A 26098-nucleotide genomic window follows, 5' to 3' on the forward strand; every position below is an offset into this window, starting at 1 on the left:
TAGTGCCCTTTCTTGGCCTTGCATTTCTCTTCATGGCTGGGTATCCATCTATCCCCTCCCTGCCTTGATGGTGGCTGTGAGGCCCCTGAGGCTGTTGAAAAGCATCAGGTACAGAGGTTACAATGTATGACTAGGATGATCAGGAAATTAGTTTCAATCCCTCGACTTTCAAGCCTGCCAAGGACAAATGACATCATGCAATAAACCAGTCATAAAAGCCCATGTCTCTACACCGCAACTCTGTTTAATTGAGTAGCCATCCAGTCTTTACCTTGCATGTCCTAGGAAGTCCCTGCCACACAGTGGGGTTCCCTCAACCCTGCCATGGCCTCAGGTCTCCAGCTCTGGTTGGAGAGGTGGCCCCTGGGACTGGAACCAGAACCACATTCCTGCTTCCTGAGGCCGTTCAAAGCCCCTTCTTCATCATAAGGTCATCAGTTCCCAAGCTTCCTAAGAGGCTTTCAGGGTCCAGCTCTGGAGAGCTGCAACTCCCCAGGGGCCAAGAGCAGCGTCTTCCCTGATTGCAGAGCCAAAGCCTCTGTGGAGAACGACTCTGGCTGCCCTGCTGCTGGAGAAAGGAGAAAAGATGGTGAGGTGGGCAGCAGGGCCAGGGGAGCGGGAACAACTCACAGCAGGCTAGAGGGTGACCTACCTCTTGAGGACACACAGCCACGTCTCTTCTCCCCTGCAACAGATAGCATAGTAAGGCCCCGGGGTGATTCACATCCCAAATGTCTTGCCTATGGCCATCCCCCTTTCAGTCTGTCTTTTTCTTCACCTCAAAGCAAGACCTCACTTCCTCTCAGCTTCTCCCCAGGCAACTTTTCCAGGTTGCCCATCCATCCTTGCTCCCACACAGCCATCACTCTTCCACTCTGTCCCTACTTCCACAACTGAACCTGGCACTCTCCTACCTCGTTAGCCCCATCAGGCCAGAGTCTACTGAGCCAGAAAGCAGTATTGCCTCCTCCCCTCTGTTCCTTGGTCTATTAGGTACCACAGGGGCTCCTTTTGAGAAGTCAATTATCTGAGAATGTCCACAGGTCTTGAACTCTCACAGGACCTGGTGGAACCTCGGTCTCACTAATCTCAAGTGGTTCCTGGAGGCTCTGGGGACCGGGTCAGGATATACTGGCTTCTTTCACCCACCCTGCCATTCTCTGTCTCCCATGCATCGCTCACCACCCAAATAGGCGCAGTTAAAGTGGCTGCAGGTCTGATTATAACTCCAGAGCGTCACTATGCTCTGGGCTCCATCCTGGGAGAACCCAGTGACCAAGAAGACTTCATGTGGGGGTATCAGCACCTCACGCTCCTCAGGGAAGACAGACAGAGCCTGGATAGGAGCCCCAAAACAAGTCCTTAGATTGAAGAAGGTGGTGTTGCCAAACCTGCGAGCCACTCTTTCATCCACGGAGCTGGAGGCAAACTGTCCTAACCGGACAGAGTCCCCCAGCCTCTTGGGTTCAAAGTGAAGGCTGCTCACCCCTCGGAACACCACCTCCCCAGCTTCCCTACTGCATCCTCCAGTGCCCCGCAGCAGCTGCAGGGCCCGGGTCAGGTAGAAATGCAGGGCCTTGAAGGGGAAGTGCCTCATGTAGAGCTCCCGGGAGCGACCTCCTGTCCGCACAGCCTGGTTCAGCTCCCAGTACAAGGTGTTGGATGAGTTGGTGTACACCATAACGGCTACTCCGTGCTGGGCTTTGAAGCCAGGAGGTAGAGTAAGCTTGTGACGCCCGTGTGCCCAGGCCTCTTGCGCTGCTTCCCAGGATTCCCGTAGCAGGGCATGGCGTGCCATCTCTTCCTTTAGCAGCAGGCCTGCTTTCTCCTCCATCTCCTCAGAACAGCCCACATAGGCATCATCGAAGGTATCTGGAACCAGGCTCAGGGGCAGGATAGGGACAGCTTGTACCTATGGACATAAGAAGGGAGGTGTCAGAGACAAAAGTAGAAGCTTAGAACACTGGCCAGGGAGTGCTGGTGGCAGCTCAGTTCAGAATCACAAGGTTTCATTTCTGTGCCGACATATCTGATGCATGCAATCAATTGGCAAGATCCGAAACGGCACAAATAACACGGGCAGCAGAGCTGGGCAGCAGTGAGGTTAAGCAACACCTGCTAGCTGTGGGATCTGGAGCAATTCTCAGGTCGGGGCTTTCTGGACTTCACATTCTTCACCTATGCATTAAGGATACTTCCACCCTCTCAGGGCTGTGAGGAGAGCGTCACCATCATCGTGGCAGGCACAACCTAGACGGGGTCGTCTCATCCTTCCAGCAAGAGGAGAGCCTGGTTGGTTCTGTGTTTTCCTGGCTCTGCTATTCAGTGTGCAGGCAATGTGCAGCCAGTGTCTGATCCCTGCCCTGGTCCCCATCTCTCTCAGCCTTTTCTCATCCTTGGGGAAGCCCTGCAGCTCGGTATACATCACTGTCAGCACTGGGATTCCTGCATCCTCTCCAGGATTTTATTCTAAACTCAAGGGGGGGAGGGTTATTGTCCTCAGCTCAACCATAGTCCTAGAGTGTGATGGGGGTGGGGAGAGGGCCTGCCAGGGTCTACAGCAGCACACTGGGGTACACAGGGATTTGCTTGCATTGAACCTGTGGCGTGAAGTGGGAAGGAGAGAGTTGGAGGCAGTCTCTGTGGAGGGAGAACACACCAGGAACCAGCAGTAAAGGGAGGTGGCATTCTGGGAGGGATCTGGCACTTGAACTCTCTAATGGAACAGAAGTTCCTGAGGACTGGAAGGAGTGAAGAGACTCCTGGGGGTGGTTTACTTTATCATTCCTCCTCCACCACCTTCTCAGCCTCTGACCTACAGCTGACTTGGTTGGCAGAGGATAGTCCCTAGAGTTACCTTCCAGAGGATGTGCAAGCCGAGGCAGCTGAGGACCATCAGAAGATCCTCCAGAATCATCCTCGGAGGACTCTCAAGATGGCAGGATCCTGATTATGATGAAGCCAGTGGAGGGGGGTGCTGGCTTGGATGGACTCCAGGACCTTCCTTCTTCAGCCTGAGAGGGTCCTTAGTCAAGGACTCAGGAGGGATGCGGGGCGGGGCCGAGGGTGAGTCTAGGGATGAGCATAGCTTCAGATTTTACTGTCCCCGTGTCAGCCCTAGTCTATGGCTACAAGATGGCCCCACACCCAGGGTCTCCATGACTTCTTGGCGATGTTATAGGTGGGACAGTTACATGGCTGTGCCAGGAGAGGGACGGGGCAGGAATAAGGACCCACCTGGAGGTGGCGAAGGCAGAGAACGGCCTGGGGCTATAGTCCTTTGCGGCAGACAGGAGCTGAAGTGCAGGCAGGCGCTGCGCAGATCCCGGACAGCTGAACAAAGTCCCCGGGGCTAACTATAGCCCCTGGACTGGTAACCCGACACCTATCTTCCCCAACAACAGACAGGGGCGTGGGAGCTGGACTGGCAGAGTCCTTGGGTGGTTGAGGGGCGAAACTCTCCTTCGTGGACGATAGGTTCTTCCGGTAAGATCTGAGCTAGGTCAAGTTTGGGGGAGGGACTTGTGAGACTTGGCCTCGTATCTGGTGGTCCTGGGCCGGGGCCAGGGCCCTCAGACCACCAGGTCAAGAAGCCCTGCGAGGGTCTCTCGCTCCTTGTACATCACCCTAGTTAAGTCGCCAAATCTGTCTTAATTGCACACGACACACTTTGGGTCTTGTGCACCAGCATCAAACCTCCACCCCCGCCCGCCCCCACTTGCTTCCCTATTCTTAACCCTCTGTGTCCCTACCCTGGTCTGTAGGGCCAGGGTAGAAATGCTTGATGTTCAGTGCTTAAATGTTCAGGAATAGCCCCACCCCCCACCTCCTTAGACTTTCCTTTTCTGGACCTCTCCGACTCAGGTGACCCCATGTTTGTAAACACAGCTTTCTCTCACACTTCCATTGGGCTTGACTATAAATAACCTAGTTCCGAGTTTCAGATGCCCAGTTGGGTGTAATGGGAGAAGGAACCAGCTTGTGGGAAGGTGAAGGAGGGATGTTCTCTACATCAAGGGTTAGAGATGCCTCCTGTTGGGGCCAACGTAAACATATGGTAGGGCCTCTCGGGTCCAGCTCATGAATTTACCCATCACCATCCCTTTACCACCTCATACTGTCAGCCAAATAAAGTTTCCTTTACCTAAAAGCCTTTTACCCCCTCCAATCCTTCCTGAAGGCTAAAGAGGAAAAGGGACATTGTTCAGCAGCGATTCCTTCCTTCCCTACTGACCCCATCCTCCCTCTCTGGGAGAAATTCAAGTACTTGTAGAGAGGACAGCCTCTGGCTTGGGGGTTTTCTTACATCCTAGCACCTGGAACCCCAAAGATGGAGTCAGATCTGGTCACGTATCCTGAGAGGGGCAGAGTCCTCCCAGGTCACACAGTGATCAGAGATCTATCAGGAAGCTAGGTCCTTTGGAGCAGAACAAAGCTTGACAATCCCAGCATTCAGGAGGGAAGCTGAGGCAGAGGATTGCTTCAAGTTCAAGGTCAGCCTGGACTTTGTGAAAGTAATAAAACAACAACAACAACAGCAGAACAAAACGAAAGGGAGATGCATGGAGGTGGAGTGCGCCTTGGCTGACCAGAGTCCAGAGCCAAGCCTGGTGAGGAGGCTGCTGCCCCATTTCCACAACACCCCCAGGAGGTCCCCACTCTGTATTCAGCAGCTCTTATTGTTTTGGGAAGAACGTTGGCCCAGGTCACACTGGGGAGAGGCAAGGAGACAGCTTGAAATAGACGGAGTGTCACATTTCTGAGCAGCTGTGTGGGGAAAGCAGGAGGGGTAGGGGAATAGACTGTATAAAAGAGAGAGCTGCCCTCTCTGCCCTGTCTGTCACAGGAGCCCAGAACAGCTGTCCACCATGGAGAAGGCTAGGTAAGGCCAGAAGGCTACCTCACCTCCTCCAATAGAGAGCAGGGAGGGAACTTTTTCATATGAAATCTATGGTATTAATAAAGTTTTAGGGATCCTTGGATCCTAGGAAGATTTGTGAACAGGGAAAGTTTGGGATTTTTGAGGGATCACTTGGGGTCATATTCCCAGAAGGAACTGTTGAGTGAGGGCCTGGAAGAGAGGAAAACTAAGGGCTGTGGGTCCGAGGATGGGGGTGGGGGGCGAGGAATGCAGCTCCCTTTCGTGTGAAAAGGGATTTTTAAGCGGGATCCAGCTCTCTTGTGCCAGAGACTAAGTTAGAGGCCACCCTGGGATACTTAACAAGACCCTGTCTCGATAAAATATAATCGAAGTTAGGGGGAATTCCCAGTGTCCTAGACCAATCCCTGCTGCATTTCCCCCTGACACTGGTCACCAAGGAAAGCAATACCCTGAGGTGCTGTCTTATTGGCAATGCTCAGAGAGCCTCTTAGCCTTGTTTACCAGAGACTTGGGGGCATGGGGTCTTTCAGCACAGACAGAATAAAACTAAGCCAGAGCTGACTGTAGAAATGAGGGTAGGTGGTGGACACAGGCAGGCTTCCATGAGGCTTCAGTTCTCTAATGGAAGGGAGCCAGCACTGACAGATAGGGTGCGCTGTCTGGACAAGAGAAGAGGCAGGCGTCCACTGATTTTCCAGGATTACTGCTGGGGTCATTGTCTTGCCTAAAGGACGAGGAGGGCTCAGTAGCTGAAGCTGTGGGACCTGAGGCTAATCCGTTTTCAATGTTCAAGCTGCCATAAAACCTCTGGGAGTGGAGGGCAGAAGCCCCGCCCAAGCAGGTGATTGATACATCTGCCTTCAAGGTGACAGAACCTGACCCAAAAGGGAAGAATACAAGGATGTCCAGTCTTTCCATCCCAGCCCAGTCAGCCAATGAGCATTTGCAGGTCCTCGTGAGGCTGGGGTGTTTACCTAGATTTTACTTCGTTAACGAGACTCTCAGCCAGCACTCTGGTGACTTTACCTAGTCCTAGCCTGAGTCCTGGGGATTAGTGCTGGTTCCTACACAGTCCAGGGGTTAGAGGTCGGGGCAGTGCTCAAGAGAGGCAGTCCAGAGTGATGTAGAGTCCCCAAAGGATTCTGGGGGCTTTCTGAAAGAGGTGAGCCCCAAGCTAAGCCTGGAAGAATGGGAGGTCAGAAGGATGGCTAAGGGCAGGGAAACAGGAGAGCCTCTTTGGAACTTTGTTCTGTACAGCAGGCACCAAGAAGGGACAGAAGAGGTCCCAGGGAGCAGGATCACTGAGCAGAATAAGTGAGGCTGCCATGGGGTGCAAAGGGAGATCTTACTTCATTCTGCTGCTTTGTTTTGAGACAGGGTCTTGTGTATCTCAGTCTGGTCTGGAGCTCCCTGTGTAGCCTTGGACTCCTCACCCTCCCTAACTCCCTCCCTCTGTCCTTGAGTAGTGGGATTTCCGGCACTGGCTGCTGTGCTTGCCATCTAGGAGGTTCTGGGAATCAAGCACAGGGTCTTGTGCGGGATAGGCCCCCTCTGCTTTTTGGGGTTTGGTTTTGGTTTTTGGAGAGTTTCTCTATGTAGCTCTGACTGTCCTAGAACTCTTTCTGTAGACCAGGCTGGCCTTGAACTCACAGAGATCCTCCTGCCTCTGCCTCTGAGTGCTGGCATTAAAGCTGTGTGCCACCACGGAGGCTTTTATTTATTTTGTGAGATTTAAAAAAACGATGATGTGCAGGTGAAGGGTATATGTGTGAAACAGAGAGAGAATGAATGAATGAATGAATGAATGAATGAATGAATGTGAGTTATGAATAGTGCATGTGTGCAGGAGTCCTTGGAGGCTAAAGAGGGCATTAGGTCACCTGGAACAGGAGATAAACGTCTTTGTGAGCCTGTGGTGCTGGGACCTGAACCTGGGATCTCTGCAAGAACAGTCTTTTTTTCTTTTTTTTTTCTTTTTTTTTCGGAGCTGGGCACCGAACCCAGGGCCTTGCACTTGCTAGGCAATCGCTCTACCACTGAGTTAAATCCCCAACCATTTTGAGCTATTTTTAAGTCAGTTTTGGCCCAGGAGATTTTTTTTTAACATTCTGCTTTTAATTACGTGTAGATTTGCGTGTCTGTATGTGGGTATGTGCACTTGAGGGCAGGATTCACCAAGGCCAGAATCTTCAGGCTTCCTACAGCCCGGAGTTCCAGGCTGTCAGGAGCCTCCTGGTACAGGTGCTGGAAATTGAACTCATGCCTGCTGCAAGAGCAGTCTAGCCATTTAACCACTAAGTGCCCTCTCCACCCCCACACAGAAGGTTTAGAGCAGGTAAGGGTGGTAACCAGGGTAACTAGCTTTAGCAGGGCTGAGAGGAGGCAGGCAGACCATCTAAGGACATGGATGTGGGCCCGGACAGAGAAGGGAAGGAGACTCCAGGAAGCAGCTTGGACTTGACATGAGCTGGCAACTGCAGTCAGAGTGATGAATGATTGAATGGATGGATACCCACGTGACCATCCTGAGCGACTAGGGTACCACATGAGTGTCTTCTGCTGGCCTGCTCACCGGAGCTAGGCTAAGCTGGGTTAAGCCTAAAAGCTAATATGAAGGGGTTCCAGGGTTTCTCACTGAGCCCGAGGGCCAGAAGCAAAGAACCTCATGAACCCTCAGGAGCCTGTCTTGTTAGCTTAGGCTCACCCTCCAGCTTCTCTTGGTTTCTCCGGCCCATCCTCCCTGGGCAATCTCACCTCTGCCTACTTCAACATCGGCGTTGAAAATAGTTTCTTTTAGTTTTTGAGATAGGGTCTCATGGAGTCCCAGGACGGCCTTTGGCCCACCATCCTCCTGCCTTGGCCCTACACCTCAGGTATGCACCGCCATGTCCACTGGCAACAGAGTGCAAGAGAAAACTTTCAGGGTGGTGATGGCAACAGCAGCTTACCTACACCTCCAGACCACTCACAGGAAAGTTAGAAAGGGAGCAGTAGGCTAGGCACGGGGCAGGCACACCTGCGATCTCCACACTGGGGAGGTAGAGGCAGGAGAATCAGAATTTCAGGGTTATCTCACTCACTCAGTAAGTTTGAAGTCAGCCTAGGTGGCATGAGACCCTGTCTCAAAAACAAAACAAACAAAACAAGCAAGACAGAAGAAGACGATCCAGGAAAACATTAATTGATAGCATTGACAGCAGCGGGACAAGGAGCGTTTTCTTTCACTAGAGGTGAGAGGGCAAACTGGCTCCTTTTGAACCACAGTTTGGCAGGGCCTATTAATTTGAAAAGCATGGTCCCTGTGTGGTGGTGCACACCTGTAATCCTGGCGTGCACGGGGGAGGAAGCTGTTATGTCACTGGAGCTGTAGTTACACACATTGTGACTGACAAGCTCACGGGAGCCAGCCTGGGACACAGAGCGAGTTAAGTTTGGTCTGAACCTGCAGGTCAGATCCTGCCTCAAAACATTATGAAAAAAATCCATGTGCCCATTCAATGGTTTAACTATGCCATGAAACACAGCGTGAGACCATTGGAACAGGCAAGGTAGAAGTGAGGGGCTTGCTTGGAAGGAGGCCCCTGATGGATTGTTTCTCAAGGGGATTTATTTGGAGGATGTGTATATTAAACATTCTTTCCTTTGGAAAAAAAAAGGAGTCAACAAACCTAAAACATTTGAACATTCTGTGTGTGTGTGTGCGTGTTTAATATAAATTTAATACACATACACTCTGAGAGACATCACTGTCGCTGGCCGTCCCATGCCACAGGCAGGAAGAGTGTAAGGCTGGAATGGGGTGGCCAGTCCACGCCACCTTCCTACAGCCAGCATTACTTGTACTACGCTGTAATAAAATGCATCTGTCTTACTCTACAGGAACAGGAGCTGGTAGTTCTGATCCAGTAAGCCTGCCTGTAGGAGGTGGAAGCAGGAGCGTCAAAGACTAAAGGTCATCTTTGACTCAGTAGCCAGTTTCAGGTGTTTTAAATATGTAAAACCCTATTCAAAACAAAAACAAACCAATAAAGACAGACAGACAGACAGACAGAAAAGGGACATCATTTAGCGTTAGTTTAGAGATGGCTGTTCTGGTTCTGACTCAAGACTGGGCCTCCTTCTTAGAATCACTGTGGGTCAGTGTGACTACCCTCAGGGGTGCCAGAGGCTGTAACTTCTCCATCCAGATGGAGATGTCCAGATGGCAGACAGTAAGTATCAGATACTGTTAACTAAAGGGTAGAGACTAACTTCCCAATTTTCCAGATGAGGAAAAAGCAGCAGCAGCTTCCCCGGTCACCTCCAACATGAAGATCCCTGCTATGATGTCTCTCCTGCTGGTGTCTGTGGGTCTCAGGGACGGAGTTCAGGTATGGTCATCCTTCCCCTGACAGGCCTGGCAGGTCACTGAGCTGCTGGCTTCACTAAATCCTGGGAAGAGAAGCAGAGGGAAATATGTCCAACGCTTCCTTGGGGACCCATCTATCTCTCTGAGGGACCTCCTGAAACCCTAGTCTTGGGGAGCTCGCAGCTGGTGGTTCCCAATCCCCTTTTCCCTCCGGATGAATTTGGGGACCTTCTTGCGTTCTCTGTGGACAGGCCCTATCTCAGGGCAGGGGAAAGCTGGATGAAAGTCATTTTCCTAGGGACTGCCCTCTCAGTCCTTGATGTTCCCTTACCCTCAGGTTCAAAGTTACTCCATCTCACAACTAGACATCTTTTCTCAAGAAACACCCCTGGACATGGCCCCAGCGTCCTTTGATGACCAGTATGCTGGCTGCCTGGCCGACATGACAGCGGCACTGCCAGATCTCAATCACTCAGAGTTCCAGGCCAACAAAGTATACGCGGATGGCTGGGCTCTGGCCAACATCCAGTGGCAGGACCGCAGGGCCTGGGGGTCCCTGTGGGGCTCCTTGCCCCCACCACCGCCGGGCTTCCGGGATGAGCACGGCGTGGCGCTGCTGGCCTACACCGCCAACAGCCCCCTGCACAAGGAGTTCAACGCGGCAGTGCGCGAGGCGGGCCGCTCCCGGGCCCACTACCTTCACCACTTCTCGTTCAAGACCCTCCACTTTCTGCTCACCGAGGCCCTGCAACTGCTCCGGAACCACCGATCTCCCGGGTGCCGGCAGGTGTACAGGGGGGTGCATGGCCTGCGTTTCCGGCCAGCGGGACCTGGCGCCACCGTTAGGCTAGGGGGCTTTGCTTCCGCGTCCCTCAAGAACGTTGCGGCCCAACAATTTGGCGAGGACACCTTCTTCGGTATCTGGACCTGCCTCGGTGCCCCCATCAGGGGCTACTCCTTTTTCCCTGAAGAGGAGGAGGTGCTGATCCCCCCTTTCGAAACTTTCCAGGTGATCAATACCAGCCGACCCGCCCAGGGTCCTGCACGCATCTACCTCCGTGCTCTGGGCAAACGCAGCACATACAACTGCGAATACATAAAAGGTGAGGAGAGAGCGGGCCAGAGCCAGGCCAGCCCTACAATAAGTTGGGTATGGAGGAGAGCCAGCCAGGGCCTTTGAAAGGAGAGAAACGCTTGGATCAGACGGTTGTCCCAGTTAATTTCTAGTCACAGTAGAGACACCAAGGCATTTGTTAGCAGAGCCAAGTAAAAAGGGAACCTCTAGATGGCCCATTTGGTCAAGGAGATTTGTCATGCAAGCCTGACTTTTCCAGTTCAGTCCCCAGAAAGACGCCACAGAATTGTCTCTGACCTCCACAAACCCAAGGAAACACCTGCTTCTTACATACTAATAATAAATAAAATAAACTTTAAGAAAAAGAGTTGAGGGCTGGAGAGATGGCTCAGCGGTTAAGGGCACTGACTGCTCTTCCAGAGGTCCTGAGTTCAATTCCCAGCAACCACATGGTGGCTCACAACCATCTGTAAAGGGATCAGATGCCCTCTTCTGGTGTGTCTGAAGAGAGTGATGGTATTCACACACATAAAGTAAAAAAAAAAAAAAAAAAAACCAAAAAAAACAAAGCAAAACAAAACAAAAACCAAAACAAACAAGAGAAAGAATTGAGGAAAACTCCTGACCTCAGCTTTTGAGAGGTGCAATTTTACCAGATGGAATGGTAACTATATACAGTAGCCTGTGCTGGTCAGGGGTTGGGGGGAGAAAGCAGGTAAGTGGTTTAACTGTGCCAACCTATGGTCATTAGCATGTCAGCTGTTTCTCCTCCCCTGGTCTATTCAAGATAGAGGAGCAATAATGAGTAGGCACCTTCTTAACGCCTGCTGGCTGTGGGCTACTGCTCCTGGCTAAGTGAGGCCTGACTTTCATAGTTAAGGGGCAGACAGTTGGCCTACACACCACAACTCAAATGGGAGGAGGTCCAATGTGGCTCAGTTCCCTCCTTGACTAATATCATGAGCCATGAGGAAGGCAGGCCAAGAATACAAACCAGTTCCCCTATCTAGGACAGGGCACAGGAAAGTGAGCTGGGAGTGTGGTGAGCAGACAGTTATAGGCCAGAGACCAGGAGTGGGTCAGAAAGAGATCCTGGCTTATGTGACTGTCTCCCTTCTGTCCCTTGGCTCGGGTTAAGCGAATGTGGTCTAGGGAGACCCTTGCTAAGGCAGCAGAATTATAGAGAGTCAAGGTTTGCTCATTAGAGCCCTGAGGGGTCCTTTCCAGTCAGAGAGCTACTGAAGTACTGATTGTTCTTTCTTCTTTCAGAAAAGAAGTGCAGGTCTGGGCCCTGCTGGCTGAATAGCTCAGGTAAGAAAGGAAGACATTTGAGCAGGCTGCCCTGAGGCTGGACCCTCACTAGATTGCCCTCTTACTGATTTATTGATTGGTTTTTTTTTTTGAGACAGGGTTTCTCTGTGTAGCGTGGCTGTCCTGGAACTCACTCTGTAGACCAGGCTGGCCTGGAACTCAAGAGATCCACCTGCCTCTGTCTGCCTCCCTAGTTCTGAGATTAAAGGCATGTGCCACCACTGTCAGGCCTATTGCTCTCTTATTCTTATAAGTCCACCTCCCTGTCTAAGAAGAGACCGCTCTCAGTGAGACACCGGTGGGAGTCACTAACCTCCGTAGAGGATGTGTATGGCTCTGCAACATCTCTGCTTCTCAGAGGCAGGCCACCGTCAGTCCCGCCTTCAGGCTGCTCTGAGGAGAATACAGGAGAAGCTGTTCCCAGCCAGAGCTCTCCCCTGGGACGTTTTCCTTCAGTTGCAGAACCCAGTATCCCTGCTACTGTCCTCAGGGCTCCCTTTGTCCTGCTTTCCAAGGTCAAAGCCTACAGATGCGGCGTGACCATACTCTAGTCCGGGCTAACTGTTCTTTCCCTGCGCCTCAGTTTCTTAGTTTGTAATAAGAAAGTCGATCAAAAGACATCTGCATCTCTTTCACGTGAGTCTTCTCTTGTGCACCTGCTGTACCCGGGTCTATCTGGGCCACCACTTATTTAGGTGGGCGTAGGCTTCTTCTGGAGAAGAATTAACAGCCTACCCCCCACAGTCCTCAGCCACACTACCTACTCTGTCCCCAGTGTTTCCTCCCTGTAGGATCTGTAACCGGTGGGCAGGAAAGATTCAACCTCTGTTCTGTCCACTTTCCCAGACATAATAATACTTGGGGCTCCAGGCACTTTGCAGCATGAATCCTCAGCACAGACCAATGGCATTGGTTCAACTTTTTTATTTTCCAGACAAGGGTTCTCTGTGCTGCCCTGACTGTCCTGGGACAGACTCTGTAGACCCCTCTTCAAACTCAGAGATCCCTCTGCTCCTGCCTCTGGAGTGCTGGGATTAAAGGCATGTACTGTCTTGTCCAGTATTAGCCACTTCTCCAGAGGACAGAAAGTAGAACCTGTCCTTCACCACACAGCTAGTTAGGAATCATGTCTAGGTAGCTCAGGTTGTCCTAGAACTCGTGCAGTTCAGGCTGGCCTCAAATAGGCTATTCTTTTGTCTTAGCCTCCTGAATTCTAGGACACTGGGCATGCAAACTGTTGTATCCTACATTCAGATGGTGTATAATTTGAGACACTGGGAAAGTTAATGGTTTTTGCCTCCACACTCCCACTGGGACGTCATACCCAGGTCATGAGTGAAGAAGCCAGGATCAGCATCAGCAGATCTCTCTCAGATCAGGGGACACATCGTTGTGTGGTGTCCCCTTGTTTCCACAGATGGCAGGGGTTAGAGTGACTGGTCTCCTCTCTGTCTCTCCCTGCACTTTGGGTTTGCATCTTTCCAGCTCACCCTGCCAGGCTCTCTGTCTCTCCTCCTCACATCCTCACTCAGCTCCTAAACCTCTCTTTTTTCCTTATATAGCCCCAGGCTCCCTCTCGTCCTCATGGTCTCTTCTGCTGCTGGTCTTGTTCCTTGTGCTGAGGGCCCTTCCAGAGAACCCAGGTCTCCGATGTTGACAGACTCTGACTGAAGACTGTTGGTCAACTGTTTGCCTTAAATATAGCGGGATCCTGGTGAATCAGTCCATCTCCAGGCAACTCTGGGGCCTTCAGTGGCAATTGCCAGCCATATTGGTAGAGACACAGAAGAGAATTTGGAAACTGACCCTCACCCAGGGCTGTAGGAAGGAGACTGAGAACAGGCAGAGGACTGGAGGACAGGCAGAGACTCAGCTTGGAGCCAGGAGACTTCAACTCATTGTGGGCGGTGGGGGAGCACACATGGCGATGGGCCAAGCTGGGGTCACTTTAATGCCTCTCATAAAGGTATGAGCTACCACTACCAGGATAATAAATGTGATTTTTTAAAGAGATGTAATTTTTGTATTGATCTGTGAGTCCTGAGAGTCTTTCCTATAAAGACAAACTGAATCCCCAACTTCTGTTTGTGAGCCCCAAGAAGACAAGGCCTGAGGGAGGTGCTGGGAATACTCTCATTTATTATGGATTGAAGTTCCGGGTCAGATGTCTGCACAGCCTTCTGTTCTGGAAACTAGATGAGAATCTGTAACAGCGACTGCTAAGGGTGGCAAGCAAATGTGTGGCTTTGTCCCTTTAATTAGTGACCTACACTCTAGCCAGGCATAGTGGCACCTGTGTTTGGAGAGGCAAAGGCATGTTGGATCTATGTGAGTTCAAAGCCAGCCTGGGCTTCATTGCGAGTTCCAGGCTAGCAAGGACTACATAGTGAGACTCTGTTTCAATAGACAGAAATAACCTGGATTCCCCCAGCCAATAGCTATGATTCCAAGTGTAGACAATGGGGTGGCTATTGAAAAAAAAATTTTTTTTTTCCGGAGCTGGGGACCGAACCCAGGGCCTTGCGCTTGCTAGGCAAGCGCTCTACCACTGAGCTAAATCCCCAACCCCCTCAAAAATTTTTATGCCTCAGGCTACAGAACTTAAGGTAATCCTCCTGTTTCAGCCTCCATGTGCTGGAATTACCGTGCTCAGCTGGCATTGAGTCTTATCCTCCAAGTTTGTACTTTGACCTTAATCATGTTGGAATTAGAGATGGGCTTTAGATCCCCCTCCATGAGGGCATGTAGATCGCAAAGGCTGTTTGTGGGTTGTGAGGTCAGAAGCGCTGGTCCTGGAGAGGTGTCTCTGACTGTTAGCAGCGCTTTGGGGAGAGACTGGCTAGTATAGTACATCTGAGTACCAGCAACCACCCGGGCTTTGCCATTCCTGCCTGGTGGTGTTGATGTGACCGTAGCTCCCTGAAATCCAGTTCCTGGCCCTTACAGGGCTTGCACCAGTACGATGAGGCTCATGACCAGAGCCATGCAGAAGAAGATGCCTAGGAAAAAGCGGTCCATTACTCTAGCCAGACGCTTCCAATCTTCGTGGCGGCGCTGGGCAGCCCGGTGGCTGCGGAAGGTACTAGCAATGGAAGCTATATGATGTAGAAGGGCTTCCTGGTGGCATAGACACCGTGGCTCATGACAAGGGCCCGCTGGGGAAGCTGGTGGAGGCTGGAGGCTGGGGGCTGACTCTAGTGACTTGGACTGCCCACAGGGTTCCCCTCGTTCCCGCACACACAGGCCTCTGGCTAGGTGTCCCAGCAGGAGAACCCGAGCCCAGGCGGGCACTGGACGTGCATTAGGGCCACAGTAGTGCAGGTTCATGATGAGGATGGTAAGTGCGGTGGAGAATGTGACCATGGTCATAGTGGCCATATAGTACTTTCCTGTGGGACAGAGAGCATTGTGAGCCCCAAACTGGAAATGAAGACTGTAGAGCTTCCCAGTTGCCTCATCATAAATAGAAAGAAGGCCAGTATCAGACCCGGTGAGGGGAAAGACAAAGACCTAAGTTCTCCCCTCTTCACTCTGATCAGGGCTCTGAAGATAACTGCTACCTATTATTTCCTCTTACTGGGGATGGGATTGAGGTTGCAACCTGAACAAGATACTGGTCCTGTGTGTACACCTGGAATAACCTGTTGGCTATTCTTTGGTTCATAGTATGGCTCCTGTGAGAGAACGAATGTCAAGTGCACAGGAGAACGCCTGGCACACAGCTATCACTCACTACAGTTTGTTTATTATGACATTGGGCACCAGATCTTCCTCCATCAAGGCCCTAGCAGTGCAGGTTGTTCTCCCAGACAGGTCTACCTTCTCTCGTCCCCTGCCCTGGTCACTCTTCTGACCTAGTGTCCACTCTCCCACGCCCTCGCCCTCAGGCTCACCAATGAGTGGCACGCTCTCTGCAGGTGGCATGCTCTCGGCCAGGATCAGCTGGAAGACGGTGAGCGCCAAGAGCACGGTGACACCCAGAGACACCTTCTCCCCAGAGTCAGCAGGCAGGTGGAAGGCCAGAGGCGCCAGCAGGGAGATGAACACACAGGGCAGCAGGAGGTTGCACACGTAGGCTGCAGCGCGGCGGCGCAGCAACAGAGTAAAGGTCACATCTGGGTAGGGCTCAGAGCAGCAGCCATAGGTGAGGACCCGCCTGCGTGCTGGCATGCCCAGCACCCGCCATTCAACGTTCTCCACGAAGTCGGCCAGACTGGCGGAAGTGCCCCGAGGTCGCACATCCAGCTGGTGCCCACCGTGCGTCCATGAACCGAAGGTCAGGCCGCAGCGCTGCGCGTCAAAAGGGAAGGCAGATACGTCCACACGGCACGAGCTGCGTGTGATGGCCGGTGCGTCCCAGCGCACAGCGCCGTCGTGCCGCACAACCACATTGGTGCTGGCTGAGGCAGGTGGCTGCGTGTCCGCCCTGTGGACAGGAGGGACAGGATTCACCCGGGGCCCATGAACAGGGTGGATCTACTGTCACTAGTCGGGCTTTAGTGGTCAGGGCAGCACCGTGGCGGGAACCTCATTAGGCTCATTTAGGTCTTTGAAGGTCTGGAGGAGGCAGCATTTGAAGGCTTGGAAGGACTGGGAGCAGAGTTTAAAGACTTCTGCAAACCCAGAACCTCACACTGACCTTGGGAGTCATCTGTAGGACTCATTAGATGTACCCAGAAGATGCACAATGCTGTGTTTTGGCTGGGAGATGCAAAGCACCTAAAGGTGGCATAAAGGAATGCCCCCAAGGACTAGGCTGTTGGCTGGTGAGATCTCAAGTGGTCCAGAGCATGGGAGGGTGGTGTTGCCACAGAGGAGCATATGGACCCAAGACAGTTGTCTTTGAGAGCTACAACTGGCTTGGATCACAGAGCAGGTTCCCTGCAGCCATCAAGCTTGAGTTAGCCTGAAAATGACATGGAGTGGTAAAGGGGCTCCTGGGGTAAGTGTCCTAGATGTCTAAGCAGCCGTTTAGGTGTTAGGAGACGACTCAGTGTATGTCAAGGGCAAATGGGCAACTCTAAAGAAAAGGGGGGCAGACAGGAAGTACTTGTTGTAAAGTACGATGTCTGGTCGCCACACTAGACTGCTGGGAATTCGGATTGCGTCCAGGTCACCATAGGCTTTGGGGTCCCAGTGTAGGTAGGCATCTGTCCACTCTTGCCGGATCCACAGGTACAAGGTCAGCACCTGGTTCCGTTCATCCTGGCAGGGGCAGACAACCGGCATGTGAATTTACACTCACTGTCTTTTTCATGCATACTCCCTCACAGAGCTCTCTGGTTAGTACCCACAAACACAGCTCGCTCGAACAGCCCAGTTGCCATCCAGGCTTGAACTTGTGTGCCCTTGGTGGGTTTTTCAATCTTCAGTTAATCTCACCAATAATTCCTTCTTGGGAAAGGGGTAGGGAGGCATTCAATAAATAACTGTGTAAAACCCAGTCATTAACTCCTGAGGAGAATATGACTGTCATTAACACATAGGAAAAGGATAATTGGGAGCTGGCCCTTCTTCCCTTGACTCACATATCCTACCACTACATCATACCATATCAATGATCTGAGACAATGTCACCTCCAGGGTCACATTTAGAGTCTGGTCTGTATCTGCCACTGGTCTCAGAGCACTTGTATAGTTGGCAAACAGGTCACGAAACAGCTTGTGAGCCAGTCTCCCCTCAGCTCCCAGGCACTCTGGAGGGTGAATGAGAAGAATATGACTGTCATCCATCCAGCATCCTCCACCCCCCAGCGGGAGCCTTGTCACCTGTTCCATGGTCTCACAGCATCTCTGATGCTGTGTTGTTTGCTTGTATGCACTCAGATATGCATAGAAGCTAGAGGAAAGCATTGGGTTTCTGGCTTTATTACTTTCTACAGTTCTCTCATGGAACTTGCAACTTGTCGTTTTTTTTTTTTTGTTGTTTTGTTTTTGTTTTTGTTTTTTCTTTTTCAGTTAGTCTGGTTGGTCAGCAATCCCAGTAATCCTCTAGCTCAGATCCCTACAGCACTGAGGTTATAGGTGTTTGAGGTTTGAGGCCACACCTGGCTTTTTACAGTTGCTGTTCCTCCACACCCATCTCAGCAGGTAAGCCTTTCTCTCTCTTCAGCACCCTCTCCTCCATATTCCCCAGATAGTTTGCTCTCAGCAGGCACTGAAGAGAAGTATGGGGATTGGAGGCTTGAGGTGGACAGGAATAATAGCAGTGTCAGAGGCGGCTTGGTTCATTACCTGCAGGGAGAAACAGCAGCAGCAGAAACCCCAGGTCCAGGTAGTGGCTCCTTGTCCCCATGGCCCTACCACAGACAGAGGGTGGGCAAGTCTTCAGGAGCGATGTAGGACAACAGGTCCAGCCAGCAGGGATAGTGTAGATAGTACCTGGAAATCAGAGTGGGGCTTTCCTTCCAGCCTGTTTGTACCTGCCCTCAATATTATACCTGGCCCTTGTATCTGTGGTTTCTCCTTTGCTCTTCCCAGACTCTCTGGCTTCATTTTCTGCCCCTTTCCTTATGACCAGTGCCCCCCTTTTACCTCTCTCTCTGTCTCAGTTTGCTTTCTTCCTCTGTAATGGTCTTGGTCTCTGTTTTCTTTCCTCTCCACCTTTCTTCTCCTTTTAGAGCACCCGAAACCCCTCCAATCCCTTTCCTGTACCTGGGCTCTGAGCAAGCCTGCTGCTCTCAGAATTGGGCCAGGAACTCTTATCAGGGTTTGAAGCACAGGAGAGCTTAATTGCAGGTTGGCACACCCGTGCCCATGGGAACAGAGCAACTGAAACTGACACCTGAGGGTGCTGGGTCCTAAATTATTCAAACTGTGTAACTCAGCATGAAGGCTCATCCTGGGGGTTGGCAAGGTTTAGAGATGCCAGAATCTACAGATGCAAAATTTAAGGCTCTAAAGGTCTACGGGCTGAGGCCTGTGAATGAGAACTGTACCACAGTTCAGCTACATTCTTTGCGTGAATTCTAGAGGCTTCTTTTAGACCAGCACCTTTCCTCCTAGTGAAGGACTGAACACTGCTAGACTCACGTGCTTTGTGCCAACTAAGCTCTGTTCTCCTTATGGGAGCGTGTTGAGTCAGACCATTTTAGATGGTCCCTTGAAGCTTTTCCTTGGTCCCCATCGTGACTCCAGGCTGATTCTGTACCCAGTGCCTAACTGCTGTGGGAGGGGCTGGTGAGGGTTAGGGTTAAGGTTAGGGATTAGAGGTTAAGGGTCACAGTGAGGACTATAGAAGACTTACACTTTAGAATCCTGTGTAGCTGAAGATGCCCACGAACTTTTGCCTCTTATCTCCCAAATAATTTGGGTCACAGTTATGTGCTCATCTCCCAGTTCATGTGCTGGCCTTTTAGTCCCAGTGTAGTCAAGGATGACCTTGAGCTCCTGCCTCCACTTCCCAAGTGCTGAGATACAGGCAGGCAGGCATCACCGTGCTCAGCTTACGTAGTATTGGGGTTCTGAACAGAGCTTCCTGCATGCTAGGCAGGCAGCAGTCAACTATAGCCCAGCCTTCTTACTTACTAACAGAAAGGAAATAGTACTTGACCTAAGAGCAGGTACTTCCTGTACCAATAGTCCTCAATGCCGCTAAAGCCACGAGCTGTTTCTGTAGCACATTCTTTTTGAGAAACACCTCTGGCACAAGAATGACAAGACTTCTCTGCCATAAGCTCAGCCATTCTCTTTGAGTCAGTGTGGAGGGAGGACTGTACACTGATTAACAAAGCAAACCCGCTTTTTTAAATCTTTCAATTCTGTGATGTTGCAGAAGTCTTTGGTTTAAACCTACCCAGAATTTGCTCGTCCAACACGAGTAGACTTGAATTCTCTCATTCGATAGCGGCTGTGTCTGTGAAGCAGCCAGTTCAGTAATCATTACTACCCTTAGAAAGCAGTGACTCCTGGTTTAATAACCTCCAAAAGAGCAGCCTTTCTGAATAGAAGTATATTCAGAGGAACAATCTATGTGCAGCAGTATTTATTAGTCAATAACTTCCTTGTCTCTAAGGCTGTCCTTACAAATTTAGCCTTGGAGATGTGGCTCAACTGTAGAGATCTTGCCGAGCATGTAAAGAACCTGGGTTCAATTCCCAGTACTGCAGATGGGGAAAAGTGCTTGTGCTCTGAATCTCAGCTCAGCATCTAACTGTCCAGTATTCATTTGTGAGTGTCATGTGTGCTCAAGTTCAGGACAACGTGGGAATTATTACTGCCTCCCTCCTCTTTGAGGCAGGTCTGTAGTTCCTGCTGACATGCTGCCTTCCCCAGGCTAGATGATAGGTCAGTTTCCAGGGTGTCGCTTGTCTCCATCCCCTAACAAGAGTTCTGACAAAATGGGGCTGGAAGATGGGTTAGTGGCTAAGAACACTGGCTGTTCCTCCAAGAGGACCCAGGTTTGATTCTCAGCACCCTTAAAGTGGCTCGTAACTGTTTCTAATTCCAGTTCTTGAGATCTGATGCCCTCTGGCTTCCACAGGCACTAGGCACATACGTGGTGAACAGATATACATACAAGCAAACCACAACACACATAAAATAGTAATAAACTCAGACAGACAAAACAAAAACAACCATAATGCTGAGAATTGAGAGTGGGAGTGATGGGTATGACCAAATACATTGTATACATGTAAAAAGTCCTTGGAGAGTGCTGCCAGACACACACAGCGCTCTGGGATCACAGGGGTGTGCTAACAGCTTGCCTTTTTATGAAGATTCTGAGAACTGAACTTGAGGTGTCAGGCTTGTGTGGTTAGTGCTCTGATCTGCTGAACTCACTCCTTAGCCCCTTGTTCTCTTTAACTTAGGATCTGTTTCTTCTTAAAGATTCCAGAGTCCCCAAAACACAAAGACAAAGTCAATACCACCAGGAATACTATAAACATTTCATTTTATTTTTTTTTTAAGAAAGTACTTCAGAAAGAGGAAAATAATCTAGATCATTTATATATATATTTTTTAATAAAAACCTTTACATAATCTTCATGCATAAAGACCCAGGGGTGGCCATATTGTCTGTGACAGCCCCAAATATCCGCTCTTTCAGGCTAGTGCCTGGGACTTCCCATAGCCAGCAGCAATGTGGTGAAGGCCTTCCCTATCTGCCCCTGGGCCCAGCCAGACCTGTCGCAGTGACAGCTTTACCTTCTGAGAAATGTTCTTGGCTAGATGGGAGGGCAGGGAGGAACACCCTTGACATTCTTCATCTAAACTCCTCTGGCAAATCGAGGAAAATGACTGATGATCAAGGGTCAGAGCAATTCTGGGGCTTCTCAAGAGTTGTTCTCTGTGGCTTGGGGCCACTGCACATGATAGCATGGTGTCCAAAGGATATACAAGGCATGAGTAAAAGCCTTGAAGATCTCCGCCTCCATGGTAGACAGCCCTTCTTTCTTAAATATATCAAAGAACAAGGTCCAACTCTCTTGACTCCCAAACACACTGTTAACTGAGAAATCTACTTGAGAGACAAATCTGTAGTAAGGGAAGGTCAGTCAGTCATATATCTCGGGTGAGAGTCAGAACTCTGGGTGTGGAAAAGAATTCCCTGGGTTTTGGGAGGTTCTGCCAAAGAGGTTTTATTGACCATTTTTCAAAAGAAAAAAACTGAATGGTCTTGAGGTTGACCAATGGAGACCTGTGTTTTTTGTTGTTGCTGTTCCAGAAGCCCTTATGAGCTATGGTAGGCTATGCTCAGTATTATGAAAACCCCTGAATAACTAGAGGATGCTGCGAAGGGCAGCGAAGAGGAGCGGAGGACTCCCAGAGATTGGCAGAGTGTCAATTAAAACAATGCGGGAGACTGTGGTGGCGAGTGCGGATGGGCAGGAGCCAGGCTCATTGGCTCCCAACAGTCAGTTCTCGAAGGTAGGACTGGGTAAGGCCTCGCAGTTCCTCCAAGGCATAGTCCTCAGGCATGGGGAGCCTGCCAATGTGGGGAGCCAAAAGACGCAAAGGGACTCGCTGAGGGTCCGGAGTGGAGTTGGAGGTGGCGTCAGGAGTGTGCTGAAGGCTCAGAACTACCCGCAGTAAGTTGGCTACCCGCTTGGCCATATCTAGAGAGAAATACCAGAGTGAGTGCTGAGAACAAGGCACTGGTGTCGGGGTAACGGCCATGAGCAAGCAGAGCCCACATGTTTACCTGACTGAGCTAGGCGATCCTTGGCATTGTAGCACGGAATCTGCTCTATCCGGTTACACAGTGAAGTCACTTTGGTATGTAAGTGCTCTAGTTCATAGCCTGAGCAATCCACCTACAGGAAAACAGAAACCAGTAAGGACAAAACAAACCTCTACCTCACATGCCTCCATCTCAGCACTTCAATGCATGGTCTACGGAATGAGTTTCAAGACAGCCAGGGCTATAAACAGAAACCCTGTCTCAAATAACAAAACCAAAACACTATCACCGCCAAAACAAAAAGCCCCATGTATAACTCAATCCCACTCACAGATTACACACAATCCTAAGGACAATGATAGGAGGGGAGAAAAGCCAAGAGCTAGTGGCAGTGCCCACGCTACCACCATACCACCTAGTTGCTAAGGCAAGGTACTAATAGTGAACATGAGGGAGTGAACACAGAGCCTTGGGCTGGACAGGTCCTGAGATATGATTCACAAGCCACATAATTTTTACACAACACCAAAAAACATAGGATACATCTGATTCAGACACACAGTATGACACTCAGCAACACACATGTAGTAAGAGGTGACACTTAAACCAGCACTTAATTTACAACTCCTTATTCTAAGGTCACAGCCATTTCTAAAACAGTGCAGGACCTACTCATTTATACACTCTCCTGATCCATCCCTACGGTTCCAACTATAGTCAATGTATTGATTTCTAAGTCCTCAGTTCTAGCCCAACACCAAACTTCCGTTCCTGTGCCACACCCCCTGTTGAAGCTTGGACCACCATTACTTCTCACCTTAAACACCTTAGGAGCTTGGCCACACTACTGTGTTACTCTCTATAATCATGGTGTTGGGTTTGTTTTTTTTTTTTTTAAAGATTTATTTATTATATGTAAGTACACTGTATCTGTCTTCAGACACACCAGAAGAGGGCATCAGATCTCATTACAGATGGTTGTGAGCCACCATGTGGTTGCTGGGATTTGAACTCAGGACCTCTGGAAGAGCAGTCAGTGGCTTAACCACTGAGCCATCTCTCCAGCCCAATCATTTGTTTTTTTGAGATCCGGTCTTGATATGTAGCCCCAGCTGGCCTAGAACTTGTATATTCCAGGCTGGTCCCAAAGTTGCCATTACCCTCTTGTTTCATCATGGCATATTATAGGCATGTAGCACCACACCTTGTCAGAGACATTAAAAACAAACCAGATTTACTTTTCTCCTGTCACCAGGTCAAAGGATGTCTCCTTTCACTATGTGAGTTTTGGAGACTGAACTCAGGTCACCATGCTTGGTTACAAGTGGCTAGAACTCACTTTGAAGAGGGCTTGGAGAATTCACTAATTTATCCCTAAACACAAACTACTCTTACCCTCTGCTATCTTTGCTTGAATTTTACAGACAAGAAAACCTCGAAGAATTGTAAGCTGCTGAAATAAAGAAACCAGATGTCTGTTTCAGAGTAGGGGAAACTTCCTTAGGTAGGCCATTTGTCAGCTGAGACCTTTCTAAAAACATGTCAAGTTTGTAAAAGAAACAGCTAAGCCCTGTAAGGTGCAACACATGCGGTAAAGAGGAAAACAGCGAAACAGAAGGGGAAAGTTAAAGATAATATTTTGTGCATGATGTTTATCAGCATGTGTGAGGGCAGAAGAGGGCACTGGATCTCCTGGAACTGGCTAATGTCTGTGAGCCACCATGTGGGTACTAAGACTTGAACCTCTGCAAGGGCAGCGAGTGATTTTAACCACTGAGCCATCTCTCCAGCTCCAGACTGGATTTTAAGTGAGGGTTGTGTTTCATTCGGTTATGATTATGAATACCGAGCTACACTCTGAGTGGCATATAATCAACAACCCATGGCAATCTTTTCCTTCACTCTGTAGTATGGCTGGCTTACTCAGTCTTTCCCCACTGAATCAGTAAGGAAAAAACGTGCTGTTTACCCCAGTAGCTCCCAAATCCACAGTCCTCAGCATATTTTGGGTTCTTAATGACTATACTGCATAAATGGACTGATTTCAACTAGAAATGTTTCTTCAGTGACTACTAAAATATGCCACTATGTGCATGGCTTAGGGCTATTAATCAGAAATGGATAAAAACAGGAACTGTTATCAAGATTTTAGTATGGGTAAGGTAGTCTTGTGCCTATTTTGTTTAACCATGTGCCTATTTTGTTTAACCTTCATGAAGACCCTGTTAGATACATGCTATATCTATGCACAGGCTACTCTAGCTTTCACTCCACTCCTCCTGGGAAAGAATGAGAAGGCTTAATCAACTTTCATTACTTAGTCAGTGTGGGAAACCTAATAGTCTGACCTGAGACTCTTGAGCTCTGAACTTCTATACTCAACAGAAAAGGTCACGGCATGGTTTGGCAGTGTACCCTGTTGTGGGAAGAGAGAGTAACTCACACTTCTGAGGGGGAAAGCAGCAGCAGAGCTAGCTATTGAGATGGTTTAGCTGCTAACAGTGCTCGTTGCCAAGCCGGCTGACTCCTGAAGAGAAACTCACTTCCACAACTTGTCTTAGAACCCGCACATCTGTGCTATGGTGCATACAACCCTGCTACTCCCAAAAGTCTACCATACTAAAAAGGTATACTGTACTATAAACCTCAGTACGTACAGTGAGTCCTGGCTGGCTTAGGTTATAGGGTAAGGTTAAAACAAATAACTCCAAAATCCCATCTTCAATGAATTTAATTTTTTGATAAAAAGTGTCACACAGCCTAGACTGGCCTCAAACTCCTGATCCTTCTGTTTCCCCAATCCTAGGATTTTATGTGTGCCACCATGTTTCTTTCTTTTCTTTAGTTTTGTACAGTATGGCTTTTTTTTTTTTTTTTTTTTTTTTTTTTTTCGGGGCTGGGGACCGAACCCAGGGCCTTGTGCTTGCTATTCTACCGCTGAGCTAAATCCCCAACCCCTACAGTATGGCTTTTAAGGTCTCTCTACATAGTCCGGCTGTCCTGGAACTCACAGATGTATGCTTGCCTTTGCCTCTCAAGTGCTGGGGTTAAAGTATGGCCTTTTGAAGTGTCTGCTTTTAAGTGCCAATGAAAAGAAAAACCAGACAGTGGTTTAAGGAATTTTAGGTACCTGCTGAATACGGTGGAGCATTTCAATTACTCGAATGTAATCCAAGTAAACAAGCCCAGATGTTTCCCAGTCCTGAATTAGGCTGCTGCGCTCTGGAGGTGCCAGATCTTCTAAGAAACCTTTCAGGTAGTCATAGTTCTCATTAATAATGGCATCTGAAGAAATAAAACATTGACTTCAGTTGCAAGGGTGTGATTCACAGCAGTGTAGAAGACCAGACATACATCTACGGCAGGCAGGAAGGACAGAGAATTTCAAAATTCCAAGGCAGATGTTGTGAAAGCCGAGAAGGAAGGCACAGGTGAGGAGCTCCCGGCTTCAGGCCGCTCCACAGCTATTTCCGTGTTCTTGGCTAGCATTTGCACAGTGAGCAGAGCTCAGGGAACAGTGAGAATGCTTGTGGCAGGCAGTAACTACGACAGTGCTATCTCTCCCTACATCACAGCCCCTTGCTCAGAACAAGCCTCTTCGCTGTGTTTTGGTAGAACATCAAACTAAGCCTGCCATGTCCTGAACTGAACACTGTTTCTGCTTGAATTACCACAAGGGTTCATAGGTTAGAAAATATGGGGTAGTTCCAGGAGAGGTAGGCCTTTGCACTCACCAGAAGCCAGGTGCCGAACGACTAGTTTGTGGCAGCGGTTCCAGTGACCAGCTTTAAATAAATAGAGGGCCTCCAAGTGCTTATTGGATTCCATGTGTGCACGAACTGCTTTGGCCTCATGAATCCACTCAGCAGGCACACAAAGCTTCTGCGTCAGGAAAGTCTCCTTAGCCCAAGACTCAGGGGTCTCTGAGAGTTGGCAGTGCCGGGTCAGCAGCTCTCGAATGGCCTTCTCACGCATGCTGTGGGGAAGACAGAAACTGAAATAAGCATCTTCCCTGGTCTGGAGAAGGCTGTGATGGACAGTTCAGATGGTCCCCTGGGCAGTCACTCAAATGGGCAATCTCATCTTTAGAGGACCACTTCAAACTTAAAGTTAGTTATGATAATCTCAAATATTGTTTCTAATTATGTGTAAATGTGTGTGTTGGTATGTATGTGCACATGAATATAGGTTCCTTTGGAGGTCAGAGCATTGGATCTTCAGAGGTGGAGTCAACACAGGCAGTTGTGAGTGACCCAACACAGGTGCTGAGAATTGAACTCAATCCCATGGAAAAGGAGCAAGTGCTCTTAACTGATGAGCCATCTCTCCAAGCCCTTGCAGATTTCTCACAAATAG

At 49.7% G+C, this 26098-nt stretch overlaps 4 protein-coding genes across 6 annotated transcripts in view; 1 reads left to right on the plus strand and 3 right to left on the minus strand.

Annotated features, from left to right (window-relative positions):
- Positions 1 to 228: 228 nt before the first annotated feature.
- Art5 (ADP-ribosyltransferase 5) lies at positions 229 to 9851 on the minus strand. Of its 2 annotated transcripts, XM_032895691.1 has the most exons (7): positions 9562 to 9851; positions 9183 to 9313; positions 3238 to 3493; positions 2858 to 3072; positions 1183 to 1912; positions 653 to 685; positions 229 to 565 (listed from the first exon to the last, which is right to left on the minus strand). In XM_032895691.1, exons 4-7 carry the CDS (start codon positions 2915 to 2917, stop codon positions 462 to 464), a joined length of 927 nt encoding a protein of 308 aa, XP_032751582.1. In that variant the 5' UTR covers positions 2918 to 3072; positions 3238 to 3493; positions 9183 to 9313; positions 9562 to 9851; the 3' UTR covers positions 229 to 461. The 2 variants fall into 2 exon arrangements, with proteins under 2 accessions (XP_032751582.1, XP_032751581.1); XM_032895690.1 differs by lacking the exons at positions 3238 to 3493; positions 9183 to 9313; positions 9562 to 9851 and having other exon boundaries at positions 323 to 568; positions 2858 to 2917.
- Positions 9155 to 13622, plus strand: Art1 (ADP-ribosyltransferase 1). Its single transcript, XM_032895689.1, has 4 exons — positions 9155 to 9252; positions 9568 to 10333; positions 11575 to 11616; positions 13179 to 13622. The coding sequence occupies exons 1-4, from the start codon at positions 9190 to 9192 to the stop codon at positions 13271 to 13273; spliced, it is 966 nt and encodes a 321-aa protein (XP_032751580.1). The 5' UTR covers positions 9155 to 9189; the 3' UTR covers positions 13274 to 13622.
- An 891-nt stretch (positions 13623 to 14513) lies between these two features.
- Positions 14514 to 18254, minus strand: Chrna10 (cholinergic receptor nicotinic alpha 10 subunit). 2 transcript variants are annotated; one of them, XM_032895693.1, is made up of 5 exons: positions 17851 to 18254; positions 17167 to 17312; positions 16667 to 16821; positions 15510 to 16042; positions 14514 to 15005 (listed from the first exon to the last, which is right to left on the minus strand). In XM_032895693.1, exons 1-5 carry the CDS (start codon positions 17909 to 17911, stop codon positions 14557 to 14559), a joined length of 1344 nt encoding a protein of 447 aa, XP_032751584.1. In that variant the 5' UTR covers positions 17912 to 18254; the 3' UTR covers positions 14514 to 14556. The 2 variants fall into 2 exon arrangements, with proteins under 2 accessions (XP_032751584.1, XP_032751583.1); XM_032895692.1 differs by lacking the exon at positions 17851 to 18254 and having other exon boundaries at positions 17167 to 17499.
- Positions 18255 to 20495: 2241 nt separating this feature from the next.
- Positions 20496 to 26098, minus strand: part of Nup98 (nucleoporin 98 and 96 precursor) — an 88534-nt gene continuing 82931 nt past the window's right edge. Inside the window, exons 30-33 of the mRNA XM_032893131.1 lie at positions 25477 to 25718; positions 24873 to 25027; positions 21764 to 21875; positions 20496 to 21677 (exon numbers count right to left, since the gene is read on the minus strand). Coding sequence (XP_032749022.1) covers positions 21460 to 21677; positions 21764 to 21875; positions 24873 to 25027; positions 25477 to 25718 — 727 coding nt within the window. The 3' untranslated portion in view covers positions 20496 to 21459. The remainder of the gene's footprint in view (positions 21678 to 21763; positions 21876 to 24872; positions 25028 to 25476; positions 25719 to 26098) is intronic.

Source organism: Rattus rattus, chromosome 2 (assembly GCF_011064425.1).
Source record: "Rattus rattus isolate New Zealand chromosome 2, Rrattus_CSIRO_v1, whole genome shotgun sequence".
NCBI classification, from domain to species: domain Eukaryota; kingdom Metazoa; phylum Chordata; class Mammalia; order Rodentia; family Muridae; genus Rattus; species Rattus rattus.

Bases quoted from the DNA above. Each gene is read 5' to 3' on its own strand.
- Art5 (XM_032895690.1), bottom strand. From the start codon at position 2,917: ATGATTCTGGAGGATCTTCTGATGGTCCTCAGCTGCCTCGGCTTGCAC. The intron at 1,913-2,857 runs GTAACTCTAGGG...TTATGTCCATAG, and splicing joins GCTTGCACATCCTCTGGAAG to GTACAAGCTGTCCCTATCCT. The intron at 686-1,182 runs GTGAGCGATGCA...TATCTGTTGCAG, and splicing joins TAACTGCGCCTATTTGGGTG to GGGAGAAGAGACGTGGCTGT.
- Art1 (XM_032895689.1), top strand. From the start codon at position 9,190: ATGAAGATCCCTGCTATGATGTCTCTCCTGCTGGTGTCTGTGGGTCTC. The intron at 9,253-9,567 runs GTATGGTCATCC...CCTTACCCTCAG, and splicing joins GTCTCAGGGACGGAGTTCAG to GTTCAAAGTTACTCCATCTC. The intron at 10,334-11,574 runs GTGAGGAGAGAG...TTCTTCTTTCAG, and splicing joins CAACTGCGAATACATAAAAG to AAAAGAAGTGCAGGTCTGGG.
- Chrna10 (XM_032895692.1), bottom strand. From the start codon at position 17,469: ATGCTTTCCTCTAGCTTCTATGCATATCTGAGTGCATACAAGCAAACA. The intron at 16,822-17,166 runs GTATGATGTAGT...TGCCCCTGCCAG, and splicing joins TGTCTCAGATCATTGATATG to GATGAACGGAACCAGGTGCT. The intron at 15,006-15,509 runs GTGAGCCTGAGG...TCTGTCCCACAG, and splicing joins AGAGAGCGTGCCACTCATTG to GAAAGTACTATATGGCCACT.